The following is a 12,357-nucleotide window of genomic DNA, read 5'->3' on the forward strand; positions in this document are numbered from 1 at the left end:
TTGGTCTACCTTTATACTAAACTAGTCTATTTGATGCATTGTTACCTTTATGTTCCGATTTTCGTCATAGAATCTTGTATTCTTATGTACTGGCTTTTAAAGTTTAAACTAATCAAGTCAAAACATATACTGATTTAGGTATGGATTTTATTGAATTTTATTCAATTGGAAATTTCCAATACGCCTGATACTTATTCCAACACATGGATTCATTCATATTAATCTTGTTCAAACTGCTTATGCTATGTAATTGTGATATGGAATTCATTTATGAACCATGAAACGAGCGAGGAGAATGAATGCAAATAGCGTCATAATATCACTTACCAAAAAGAAAGAAAACACAACCACAAAATAAATAGGTTGAAATGGAATTGATGTCCACATCTACAAAGGTTTTTCGATTTGTTGTTTAAGTAGGGTTAAGCTTTCTTCCCAGGCAAAATATTCACAATCTGGGACATCTTTCAAAATTGTTCTGACAATCGTAGAAAAGAATGAAACAGAGTCTAATCTCCCTCATATTTTACAAATGCGTATATAACTATATAATACATGACATATCACATTGTTCGCAAAAAACCTCGAACATCAACCAAGAAGTTACTAAGATTTTTCCTGAATATTTGACAATTTTTACGATCAATGGTAGATGAAAGCTGGTTCGCACTTGTGAGAGACCGCAACGCATTTGATAGTCTTGATTTCAATGTTTCATTTGCCTGCCTCTCTATCAACTCATTGCCTAATTTCTGTACAAACAATGGAAAAAGAGAGGAGGTTAATAAAACCTAGGAGAAAGGTTTAGGTAAAGTGATGCATGCAGGTAATCTTCGCCCAGCAGTCATTACCTAATTTCTGCACACATCCATGATTGAAACCTATTGAACTTTTCAAACTACCGGCACCTAATTCATCTAGCAATGTCGAAGAAAGCCTAGGAGAAGGGTTTGGGTAAAGACTGTAAAGTGATGCAGCTTTGACCACAATAATACGGCCATACATGATGTGATCATAAAACTTTCGAAAATCTGAGTGTGTGATAGCCTATATAGTAACTCATTTTTATTGGAACAAAATAGAAAGAGTAATCTTAAAGCATTGCAAGATTAGGCTGAAGTAATAGACACTTCATTACCGAACAAGTGCTCGAACTCTAACAGGGGGTTATAAATAAATTAACAGGCAAAAGCAAGCCATCCACTGCAAAGAACATACCTGGTATAGGCTTTGTTCACAAAGTATCAACGGAAGAAGAGCGTCTGCTGCACCGCTGACCAGGTCAGGACTGAAATCATACACAGAGAAGTGTTAAATAACATGCAACAAAAGCAATGGTGGGAACCAAGCATGTAAATATAACTGGACCTTACCTATAATCCCCAAAAAGGAGTAATTGCAGTACTGAACGAAGGAACCGGCTCAAAATGCCTTCCTGAAAATTTCCACCAGGATCCTTGAGGCCTGCAGCATGTGAGCCCAAGCCTACTTTACCGGCACTAGTTTCCAAATAGTGATAAGAAGCAAGAGCTCTTAAAGCTCTGAGACACATATCAACAACTTCGGCATCCTAACAACAAACCCAAAGCATACAAGTCACAGGTCAGAAATTGTGACGAAGGAATATAATAATATAAAATCAAAGAATCCTCAAACGAGAAAAGCAAAGAACGTATAATGAGTCTTTTTTTTCTTTTCTTTTCCTGCTAAATTATCCTTCTCTTGTTAGTCCATCAGGTTACAGGTATATGAACATAAAAATATAGAGCAGTACATGAATATATTTGCAACCTAAATTGGAATTGAAGCCTACAATTTAAACATTTAAGTATTTAACTACCTGATGGTGAAGACCAAAATCAAGAGTTCCTAGTACATGAGAAAAGGCTTCGTTGCTTAGTTGTGCAACTGTTTCAGGATAGACCTCCAACAAATGGGAGAGCAATGAGAAGTACTGCACAATAATATGCCATATATTAGCTTCAAAGAAATAACACCAAGGGATTTTCCTTCATAAAGGGTAGAAGATCTCACATCAAAACAAAACTTGGGGTATTTCAGCAGCTCCAACGATATTAAAGGAGTAACTATATGAAGACCGAAGTAAACGACCTGCAAAAGTGATGCGTCAGACACTATAATTTTGGCATGAGAATAAATTTATAAAATACAAAATTACCTGAGATATGTTTGTGCTCTCTGTCTCAGTGGAATCTGATGAAAAATCAACCTGCAATTAGGTATTTCACAATAGGTTCATCCAATGCTCAATGGTAATCAACAGTGACCAATCTGATGCACTAAGAAGCCATACCAAATCTTTGGAACAAAGGCTTGAAAGGAGCTGGAGTAGAGCACGCAAATCCTTGTACTTCTCAGTCTTTGCTTCAGTGCTTAAGCTGCTTGAAAGAGTTATTGATATCTGGAAGGCAATGAAGAAGTAAAGATTAACTTTGGAAGAGAACTAGTTGAAAAAGTTTAGTGGGTCACGGCTACAGCAATTACAATAGAAGTAATTTACTTAAGAAAGCAAAACCAACAGCTAGAATCACTAGGTAAAGTACCTTGCTCCAACAAAAAAGGCAGAACACTGAGAAAATATTACTAACAGTACATCTATATATCACCCAAAACTCCATTGTTTTAAAACTTGATTTCTGAAATAACTGTTGTACAGGGAGTCAGGGAGTCAGGGACTGCACCAAATAACTAGATGTCAAGTTTTGGCTAAGAGACTGACAGTTTCCTTATAAGAAAGGCCCATAGTTACCTTGCAATTTGCATCTTGATTTGCAATTCATAAAAAAAATTAAGATGTTACAGTAAACATTTCATTACAATATATCCAATACATCCAAGACATCCCATAATAATAATAATAATAATAATAATAATAATAAATAAAAAAACAGTATCACACGAAGCATAATGTCAGAGAAATACCTTGCCAATATTGTTTGATGAATAAAGACGAAGCAAACTCATGCAGAAATTGACAACAGCAGCAGTTTCCTGAGCCTCTAGATAGCTTATTTGTCCATCCACCCAATCAACTACAAACTTAAGTAGCAGATATACAACTGCAGACTAAGCAATAATTAAATATCAGCATAAATTATAGATGAATGTTAAATTTTCAGAAGCATATGAATAATACCTCATGTTTGTAAACCTCAAGAAGAATCAAAACAGGATTCATTGCAGAGAATCCGAGCTCATAAATTGCTTTCTGTAAACGAGGTTCAGAGGCACTGGCAGCCCCACGAAGCCTCTCCAACAAGCAACTGACCTACAAGATGCTATAATGTTAATTGTTCTTATTGAAAAAAGAAAAATAGAATTAGGTTTCTTTTATGAGTCTGTGTCCTTACCGGCAGGATGATATCTGGTTGTTGAGCAACGTTTTTAAAGTCATTCTTGCTTGTGATTTCAACAAGATATGTTGCCATATGACCCATGAGATCCCTTACATACCTTTATTGAAATGGTACACAAAAATTAGTCTCTCTGACATGTAACATTAAAACTAACAGAAGATAAAGGTTTCTCTGAAAGAGAATTTAAATAGAAGACCTACTGGTTTGATGCCTCTGAATTTCTCATACCAGAAGCTGACCGAACAAGTGTTTGAGCAAGTGAACGCTAGAACACAAGAAAAGACACACATAACTAACAAAGATAAAACTGTTGAGTAACTCTCAATTGAAGCATATTAAATTCTCACCTGGTGAGCTGTATTTAACAAGAACAAAGTTTTTTCATTAGCAAAAGCATTTGCAAGGTCACGCCATGAATCCTGCTCAACAAATTTGGGATCATTCATCCAGTAAAGTTGACCAAAAAGGACAAACTAATATAAGAGATATTTGAAGGCAGACAACTGATATTTGGGGAAACTTGGATAGGGTTCACGAAAAAATGTTGGATAAGGTAATATATGGAATAACATAATAACATATTTTATGCATTCAAAAAATGGGCATGAAATGATCTCACCCACCAAAGCAACAAGATGAATGCAAATATTTTTTTGCTGAACAAGTGCATGAAGTAGCTGGAAACAAGTAAGAGCCTGCAAACAAAAACCAAAAAGCATCAAATCAGTAAATTTTAATCTCAACAAGAAATTATATAACTAGCAGCCCAATCATTATGAAGACATGCCAAGACTATTATGAAGACATGCCAAGACTAGAATCCAGAATAGTCTTGGACAATTACCTGCCAGTATGTCCCTAAACCCTATATGCAATGTAAGACTATAATCCAGAATATACTTGGATAATTACCTTGTTAACCTTTCACAGTATGTTCCTACTCCCTAAACCCTATATGTAATGTAAGACTATAATCCAGGATACACTTGGAATATTACCTTGTTAACCTCTCTCAATATGTGTGCAATACATAATTGGAATAAAGGAACACAAGAATAGCAGTAATTTTTGAAAAACTACATACAGCCACAATCAAATAGATTTTGTAGCACACACCTGCAGGTACTTTTCTCCAGGATATGACACCAGTGCTGTCAAGGATATGCGAACAATTATGTCCAGAACCAATTTTCCTTGACCATGTTGTCCAAAAAATTTGAGCAAGACAGTTGTGGAGTCTCGACTTTCTTCAGGAGACATTAGGTACGTACAAGACCATCTAGCAAGGAACCATATGACAGCCTGCACAAAGCATAAGCTTGAAATAATTGAACTGAATTGTATGAAAACAGCAATACTCAATCCAAAGCATTTGTCAAGAAGGTCATCAGAGATGGTAGTTAAGGAGGCCAACTATCTTTCAAGAAATTACAATGCCTCAGTTCCCTCATAGAGCTCAACCGAAGTGTTGAACCTTAAATAACTGAAAACTCCCTACCAATGAATGCAAACCATCTTCAACATCTTAAAATGTAACTTACTCCAATTCTCAATCTTGAATCAAAACAAACAGAACTTATCACAGTTGCAGCTTCCTATTGGTTAGCCACAATAGTATAATTGATTCAATATACAATGACACAAGATTTGAGAAAAACCAGTTTATAAAGGAATTTAAGTTTTGTAGACACCAGAACCCTACAGGTCGGTAGGATGCTGAGGACATGTGGGCATCTATGTGCTCTCTCAGAGGTATAGTTGCACAGTAGCTATGCATTTGACACCCATGATAAATTTATGCGAAGGTATAAAAGGGTAACAGTTTGGTAATATGGGACAGCAGAAATTAACTGAATGCTACCTCCATGAGTCGGGGACTGAAAACCGACGCTCTCATTTCTGGTTTTAAACTTTCCTCGGCAAACCTTATGATTGAGCTGCGCTCAAATGATAAAAGAAAAGACATTAAACAGTATATAAACAAGGTGTCTTAAATAGCAGTACCCAACTTCAGTCAGTATGCCTGATTCTCTCATTCATACTCTGAAAGTTGAGAAATGTACTTTTGTATTTTCCATCTACAGAAGAAAAAGCATAGGGCACCTTATTTAGAGGAACTTACCCACAAAGGATGACAATAGGGTGCATCTCTGCTTCCAGATTGTGCGGAAGATGAAATCGTATAGCATTTGGGATCTGAACAACACAGTAACTGAGAATCATACCTCAAAGCCAGACAATGAATGTTATCATGTTCAAAACAAGTAAAAACCTAAGTATGTCAATTAAAGGTAAAAGTTTAAAGGCACCCTAGAGATATCCTGAAGTTATGACAATTAGCAGACTCTTTAGACCTCTAAAGAAAAACTATAAACCACTAATGAATTAAGAGATTATCTTATATATGAAAAGCTTTTGCAATACAATATCTTTCCATCAGATGTATTGTTGTTCTTGTCTGTGTATGTGCATTTGTTGATAAAAGATTCTTCCATAAATGAACACTGGATGGATCAACATGAAAGAGAAATCACACAAGCAGTAGTTACTGCACAGCCTAATTACCATAGGTGTTTCTCCCTCCCCTTCATCAGCGATTAAGTGCCCAGTGATAAGTAGCAATGAGTAGAGTTCCTCTAAAGTTTCAGTTGGATCGATAATGCCCCTGCCCTATAAAAGAGAACATAACTTAGGATATAAGCAATTGAATGAGAAACAAGACTTTTAGCACTATCAGTTTTAATTTCAACGAATAAATCAAAAAAGAAAAGAAAACAGAACATAAAAATAAAATAAAGTTATACCAATTCCTTCTGCTTTGTTATGTAGAGAAAACGAATGAAGACTAAAGAGAAGAAAATTAATCTGGTAATCTTATGTTTTAATAGGCAAACTGGTAGTTTTTTTTTTTCTTTTTTTTTTTTAACAAGAAAAATCGGTAGCTTATTATCACACACACACACACAAAAAAAAAAAAAAAAGAGGGAAAGAAACATAGGTTTGCACCTGATGAAGCCGTTCAAAGCGCTCAGAAAACAGTCCTGTGAGAAAAGGTACCGTGACCTCAATTGCTGTTCTACCAATAAGAGCATAGGAGCTTAATCTCTCATCCAAGGCTGCAATCACCATAAATTATAAATGTTAACAAAATATCATGATTAAGATGTCACTTACCACTTTTCTTATTTAACCAATTATCAATCTATAGAAGGAACTCCTGTATAGACATTCTGATAGCTTTCTTTCATACCCGAGATAGAAGCCTGAAGGTAGTCGGAGTCATCATCTTTAAATGCTGATGCAGAAGCAGCTATATGACAAAGTGTTCACCATTATGTACTGATAATTAAAAAGGAAAAACAGATGGTTCTGGAACCAAAGAAACAAGAAAGTAACAAGTTGGGATTACCCTTCAGTTCAGCCTGTACAATCAAGGCAAATAAACTGGCTGTAGCATTTTTCCCTTCAGGTGGAAGCGATGCATTTCCACCATTCCTATTTCCTGGCTGAATGGAATTGAAAGAAAAAAAAAATTGGAAAAAGAGGAAATCTGAGTGACTGCCCATCCAGTAATATACCACTCTGATCAAAATCCATTACAAAGAAACAAAAATGGAGTTTTTCATTCACAATCATAATTACATAAGGGTTAAACAAGTCTTGAATAGAATACAACCATGATCTTTGGAAATTGATATTAATAAACTGATCAAATTAAACATAAGTTTAGAGTGTCTCAACATATATGAAAAATAACAAAACAACAATATATCCACAGAGTAACTAAAGCATATCATTGTGCAATGAAAGATATACCACAAGGAGTGCAGTCCAAGTGTCTAGTAAGATATCGCGTGCCTCCCAGCTCCAAGTCTCTTCTTCAGAGTTGTTAGTCATTAGGTTCTTGACAACTTCAGACATCAATATGCATAACAAGGTAAGAGTACCAAAGGACCTGCATTCCCGGGCAAAAAGTTCGCCCAATTCAAAATAAATAACATATTCAGTGCATAAAAGCAATCCAACCTAATATCACCTTCATATGATGATATAGTAAATAATTAACAATAAGATGGTCACCAGTCACCTTGTTGATTTTAAGAGCTGGTCAAATGTTGAGGGAGTTGCAACAGTTGCAATTGACAACAAAGCACGACAACCATCAAGCATCTCGCTAAAGAATACCAAAATGAGAGTGAGAAATTGTACATGCAAAAAAGAAATAATAAACAATGGCAGGAGAAAATAGTATTTTTCAGGGATAACCTTTCACTTTTTCCACATTCAATCGCTCTAGAAACAGCATCAGGAGGATCAATCCACTGTATTATTCCAGAAAGAAGTTGGAGGAGATGGTGTTCATGCATTTGTACTACCATCAAACAAGTTCACCACATTACATATTTTTCCCATAGTTGATGAATCTTGAATACTTATGTGTGTGTGTAAGCAATGATTTTAGTGGAGCAAGGAAAGAATTTTACCAGATGAAAATATGGTTCCTGTTAAGGAGCAGAACTGTACTATTAACTTTCTAGCAGAGACAGCAATAGGGCAATCGAGCCAATAACCTTCACAAGAAAACTTCTGTCTCAGTGCCGCATATAAGCTCAGGAGCCAGCCTATATGGCCACTAGTAACCAAAACTTCACGCCAAGCAGGTCCAGGCTACAAGCACACAGCAAATCCAGAAACCCTGTCAGTGACTTAAATTAATCTGAACTTTACATGAAGATTTTGGAAGGCACATATGTATTACTGCCAGAATCAGCAGCAGAAGAACAAGATAAATTATTATTTTTATGGTAATTATTATCCTCATCATCATTATTATTCTATTTTTCCATATAAAAACACTGTTGTTAGCAACACAAATTTTATTAATTGTGGACTTTTGGACAGCTGATGTTTTATTTCAGAAACCACGGACCAACATAAGAATGGCAACACATTCTCATGACTGCTTCCAGTCAGTATGTTATGTACAGAACATTTCTTCATAACAAGACAAGTTCATGCTATGAACTTAAAACCTTTAAAGAAGCAATTACCTGGACTTGGTTACACTCGGATCTCTTAGGTGAATCAGTACCCATCCTGCCTCCAAGAGGGACTGCAATTGGACTGAATTCCCAGTTCAGGATTTGAAGCATGAGACGCAATGCAGCAGTACAGACTTTAACCTCCGGTACCGCAGAGTCAGACTCAACTATTCTATTTGTAACACTTAATGCAGCATCTCGTGCCCAGCAATAGAAAGTCTATCCATTGAAATTAACAAGACATGAATGTCAGAGCAACGAGAATAAATTAGGCAAGACCAAAAAGAAAGCCACCTTCATAATCTCAAAGGAAAACTCCCCTCAAACAAAAAGAAAATCAAATGTATTTGTAGGCAGGATGAAAATGGCAGTAGTTAAACCTTCAAGTGGTCTAGCTCCAACAACTTTTTGCAATGCTCATGAAACTCTCTAGGTAGACCCATCGCACTAGAAGTAGATGGAGAAAATTCAGACACCTAAAACAAATGAAATGCTTAGTCTTACATCTGATAACATCCTAAATGCTGGAGCAAAAACCAGTCAGAGACCAAAAGATATAAAAGATTTAGTAAGTTGAAAAAGAGATATACCAGAGATTCCAGGAAATTAATTCCAGCAAACTGCACATCTACACCATGAATGCCATAAACAGCCTGGTTTACCTGTTATACATGACATTGCCTGAATATCAAAAAAGATCACAAGAATGGTTTTTGATAATGCATCAAACAGTGGGGTAGCAACTTGATTATATGAAAGAATAAACACACCAATGGTTTCTTGTTCGTAGAATTATAGACTCAAGAATGGGGTTCACAGTAAATTCTTAACTAAGGAAGTCAGGTTTCTTATATATTGTAATCCCGCACCTGATAGAAAAATTCCTCCTTCTCAGCAGCTGAGAAATCAAGCCTACAAAAAATAATTGGCCAAATAAATTTCCAGTCTCATCTTTTTCATAGATTCTCTCCTATCATGACTTCAGGTACCAAAAAAGATTTAATAAAGTACAAAAGGGCAACCAGAGCTTGTAGAATTTAACAAAAGGGACCTATTATAACAGAAACACAAATTCCTCCCGAAGTGAGGCCTAGACTTATAATGCTCAACTCAAAAAAGGTAAAGACATGCATTTTCTAATAAGAACTTTGCAATTTCTTAACTCAGTTTGGTTTTAGCCTCATGAATTGAAATAACCTCATTGTCCCCCAAAGTGCAAACTACTGTCCTAAATCCCAAAATGAACTGATGATCAACTACAATACAATTAAACAGCTCAGTATCATATTATTATTTTCTTTTTTATTTTGACAAGAACCAAAATTGAAACAGAGGACCAGAAATAACACAATTCAGTATCTCATTGATCACAGAGCTTTAATAATTCCTTAGTTTCTACTTTTGCCTCTCTAGCCACATAATATTCCTCTGCCAGGTCAATTGTCATGTCTTTCAAACTGGAATGCTCTAGTTCCCACTAAAACATGGATCTATTATGCTTGGAAATTCCTGTTAAAGATTATGTGAAGCCCATGTCTATAACACAATGTAGCAACATATGAAAGAGAGTTGTTACATACACATGTAAAATGTTCGGTATTTACATATTAAATCAAGTGCCACTTACCAACCCCTTTTCAACAATTGAGCAGCCACAGAGGACACCTTTGCTTGGACATAGCCCTCAGGTGAATTAGCATGTTGCATAACAAAACAAAGACAAAAACTGCAAAAAAAAAAAAAATGTTTCAAGTACAAGGATTGATCACTAATCATGAATATTATATCATTACTGATGATAAGAACTATGCCTAATTATAAGCATTAATAGATATATTTGATCATAGAGGAACAACTTAAGTATTTAAGAAAGATTTGCGGCTGTGAACTACTAATCTTACTTTCTTGTCTTTATTTAAGGTAAGCAGACTGATAGTTATGGACTGGTGTTACTGGTATTGATGTTAGAAACAACAAGAAATAAGTTTGAGTACTGTGAGATAACCTAATCATGCTTCTCTTTTCATCTGAGCTAAGAAAACCCCATTCTCTAATAGCTGCATCACGAATTGCAGCTGCAGCCTGAAACCTTGCATTTGCAACCTGAGAGTTCTCTGAAATAATGAAATCGCTGTCAGCATGACAATTAGATAGGACAGCCACATAATCATGGATTCCTAGAAAACCATTGCCTCATGTATTAACTAACTAAATATATTATCTATGGCATGAGGAGAAAGCATAGTATGATAGAGAATCAAAATCAAATTTTATGTCCGGCAAGCAGAAAACATTTTTGACTTACCAAGAATGAATTTACATGTCTGGTATGGTTGAGGAGTCTGGGAAAGTGACAAAATAGTTGCTTCGGCAGCACCTAAATTCATCTGCATCTGCTCAAGGGAAAACCATATGTAAGAGGATGTTCTATGATTACAAGATCATACAGATATATGCACTTCCACTTCCAGTCGCTTAAATTGGAATTGCAAACACTATTAGCAGAATTTCACTGATGTTAAGTTCAAGAATCCGATAATCACATAACTAGAGTCATCCTGAAAAACCAAATTTTGATTCTAAGTAAACTACATTCCTAAGGTCACTAGCAAAACCAAGACATAAACAAGAACAGCACTCTCACTTCTGGAGTCTCACTACTACTCCAATTCCTCAAACCCAAATCCAAAAACTGAAAATGTAGCTCAACTCTCCTCCTTTTCACCGTCAACTCTCCAAAACAGAGACTGTGGTTCTTCAACTTGTACACTATTTCCTCTAATTCCCTCCAAACCCATCTTTCTTTTCCATTTCCACATCAAACCCATGAATACTAATCCCAAACAAATTCACTTCAACTCTCCAACCATGAGGGTTCTTTAACATCATCAATTTCGAAAACAGAAACTCCGAAAGCACAAAAATTTAACCAAACCCATCTTTCTTTCCCATTTCCACATCAAACCCACAAATACTAATCCCAAACAAGTTCACCTCAACTCTCCAATCAACTGTAAATGTGGGTTCTTCACCATCATCAATATCGAAAACACAAACTCTTAAAAGAACAAAACTTTAACCAAACCAATCTTTCTTCCCCATTTCCACATCAAACCCACAAATACCAATCCCAAACAAGTTCACTTCAACTCTCCAATCAACTACCAATGTGGGTTCTTCACCATCATCAATTTCAAAAACAGAAACTCTTAAAAGAACAAAGCTTTAACCTGAATAGAATTGCAGGCAAGTTCAATGGCGTGCATGGTGGACTGGAGCTGGGCCAAGTCCCCTGAATTACCTCTCTCCGCAAACCCTTGCATGGTTTTCCTCAGACCTCTGCAAAAATCAACAACAATGGAAAAAGGGTCACTCCAACATTGGTTTTTCAATTCTATCAGAAAGAGATGAGATTGGGAATGAGGTGTGATGGGTTGATATAGTGGGGATTGGAAGTACCTGAGAAGCAGAGATTAGATCATATGGGGAGAAAAAGAGTGAGGCTTTGGTTTTACAAGAGAGGAAGGTGTTTCAGAGAGTAACCGTGAGAGGGATTAAACAAATGTGGTGATTTATTTTACAGGGTTTTTGTTTTATTTATACTATGGACAAATTCCAAGTTCTCAACTTTATCAAAATTGGTCCTATACTTTCAAATTTATGATTTATGACCCTCATGCTCTTCAACAATTTTCTTTTGTCTGATTTTTCTTTAGAATGTTGACATATTCGTTTTGAGCATATCTATCTTCGGTTCGGTTGAATAAAAAGTATAGACTGCAATGGTAAAGGCGAGAAGGAGATTAGAGAAAGCGTATTTCTTTTTAGTTAAATTTACATGTTTATGTGTAGGGTTTTAAATAGATATATTAATATCATGTATTCATTTATTAAAAAAGTAAACAAAGAATAGACGATCAAAAACATCTAATAGCTTT

At 35.7% G+C, this 12,357-nt stretch overlaps 1 protein-coding gene across 6 annotated transcripts; it reads right to left on the reverse strand.

The window, feature by feature from the left end:
- Nucleotides 1-355: 355 nt before the first annotated feature.
- On the reverse strand, nt 356-12,004 carry LOC133721532 (uncharacterized). Of its 6 annotated transcripts, XM_062148175.1 has the most exons (33): nt 11,879-12,004; nt 11,650-11,758; nt 10,725-10,812; nt 10,425-10,533; nt 10,047-10,145; nt 9,289-9,331; nt 9,010-9,081; nt 8,800-8,895; nt 8,429-8,638; nt 7,862-8,045; nt 7,644-7,749; nt 7,465-7,551; nt 7,194-7,332; nt 6,787-6,883; nt 6,628-6,687; nt 6,384-6,493; nt 5,943-6,047; nt 5,500-5,573; nt 5,239-5,314; nt 4,494-4,679; nt 4,001-4,072; nt 3,725-3,796; nt 3,578-3,642; nt 3,372-3,474; nt 3,158-3,289; nt 2,944-3,087; nt 2,315-2,422; nt 2,180-2,230; nt 2,035-2,112; nt 1,841-1,954; nt 1,374-1,570; nt 1,219-1,288; nt 356-752 (listed from the first exon to the last, which is right to left on the reverse strand). In XM_062148175.1, the coding sequence occupies exons 2-33, from the start codon at nt 11,740-11,742 to the stop codon at nt 564-566; spliced, it is 3,429 nt and encodes a 1,142-aa protein (XP_062004159.1). In that variant the 5' UTR covers nt 11,743-11,758; nt 11,879-12,004; the 3' UTR covers nt 356-563. The 6 variants fall into 6 exon arrangements, 1 of the variants encoding a protein (XP_062004159.1); XR_009852223.1 differs by lacking the exons at nt 356-752; nt 1,219-1,288; nt 1,374-1,570 and having other exon boundaries at nt 2,180-2,214; XR_009852224.1 differs by lacking the exons at nt 356-752; nt 1,219-1,288; nt 1,374-1,570; ... (1 more) ...; nt 2,035-2,112; nt 2,180-2,230 and having other exon boundaries at nt 2,944-3,080.
- Between the last annotated feature and the right edge of the window lie 353 nt (nt 12,005-12,357).

This window comes from Rosa rugosa, chromosome 7 (assembly GCF_958449725.1).
Source record: "Rosa rugosa chromosome 7, drRosRugo1.1, whole genome shotgun sequence".
NCBI classification, from domain to species: domain Eukaryota; kingdom Viridiplantae; phylum Streptophyta; class Magnoliopsida; order Rosales; family Rosaceae; genus Rosa; species Rosa rugosa.

Bases quoted from the DNA above. Each gene is read 5' to 3' on its own strand.
- LOC133721532 (XM_062148175.1), bottom strand. From the start codon at position 11,742: ATGCAAGGGTTTGCGGAGAGAGGTAATTCAGGGGACTTGGCCCAGCTC. The intron at 6,688-6,786 runs GTAATCCCAACT...TTTGTCATATAG, and splicing joins TGTACAGGCTGAACTGAAGG to CTGCTTCTGCATCAGCATTT. The intron at 6,048-6,383 runs GTGCAAACCTAT...TCTCTTTTATAG, and splicing joins GCTTTGAACGGCTTCATCAG to GGCAGGGGCATTATCGATCC.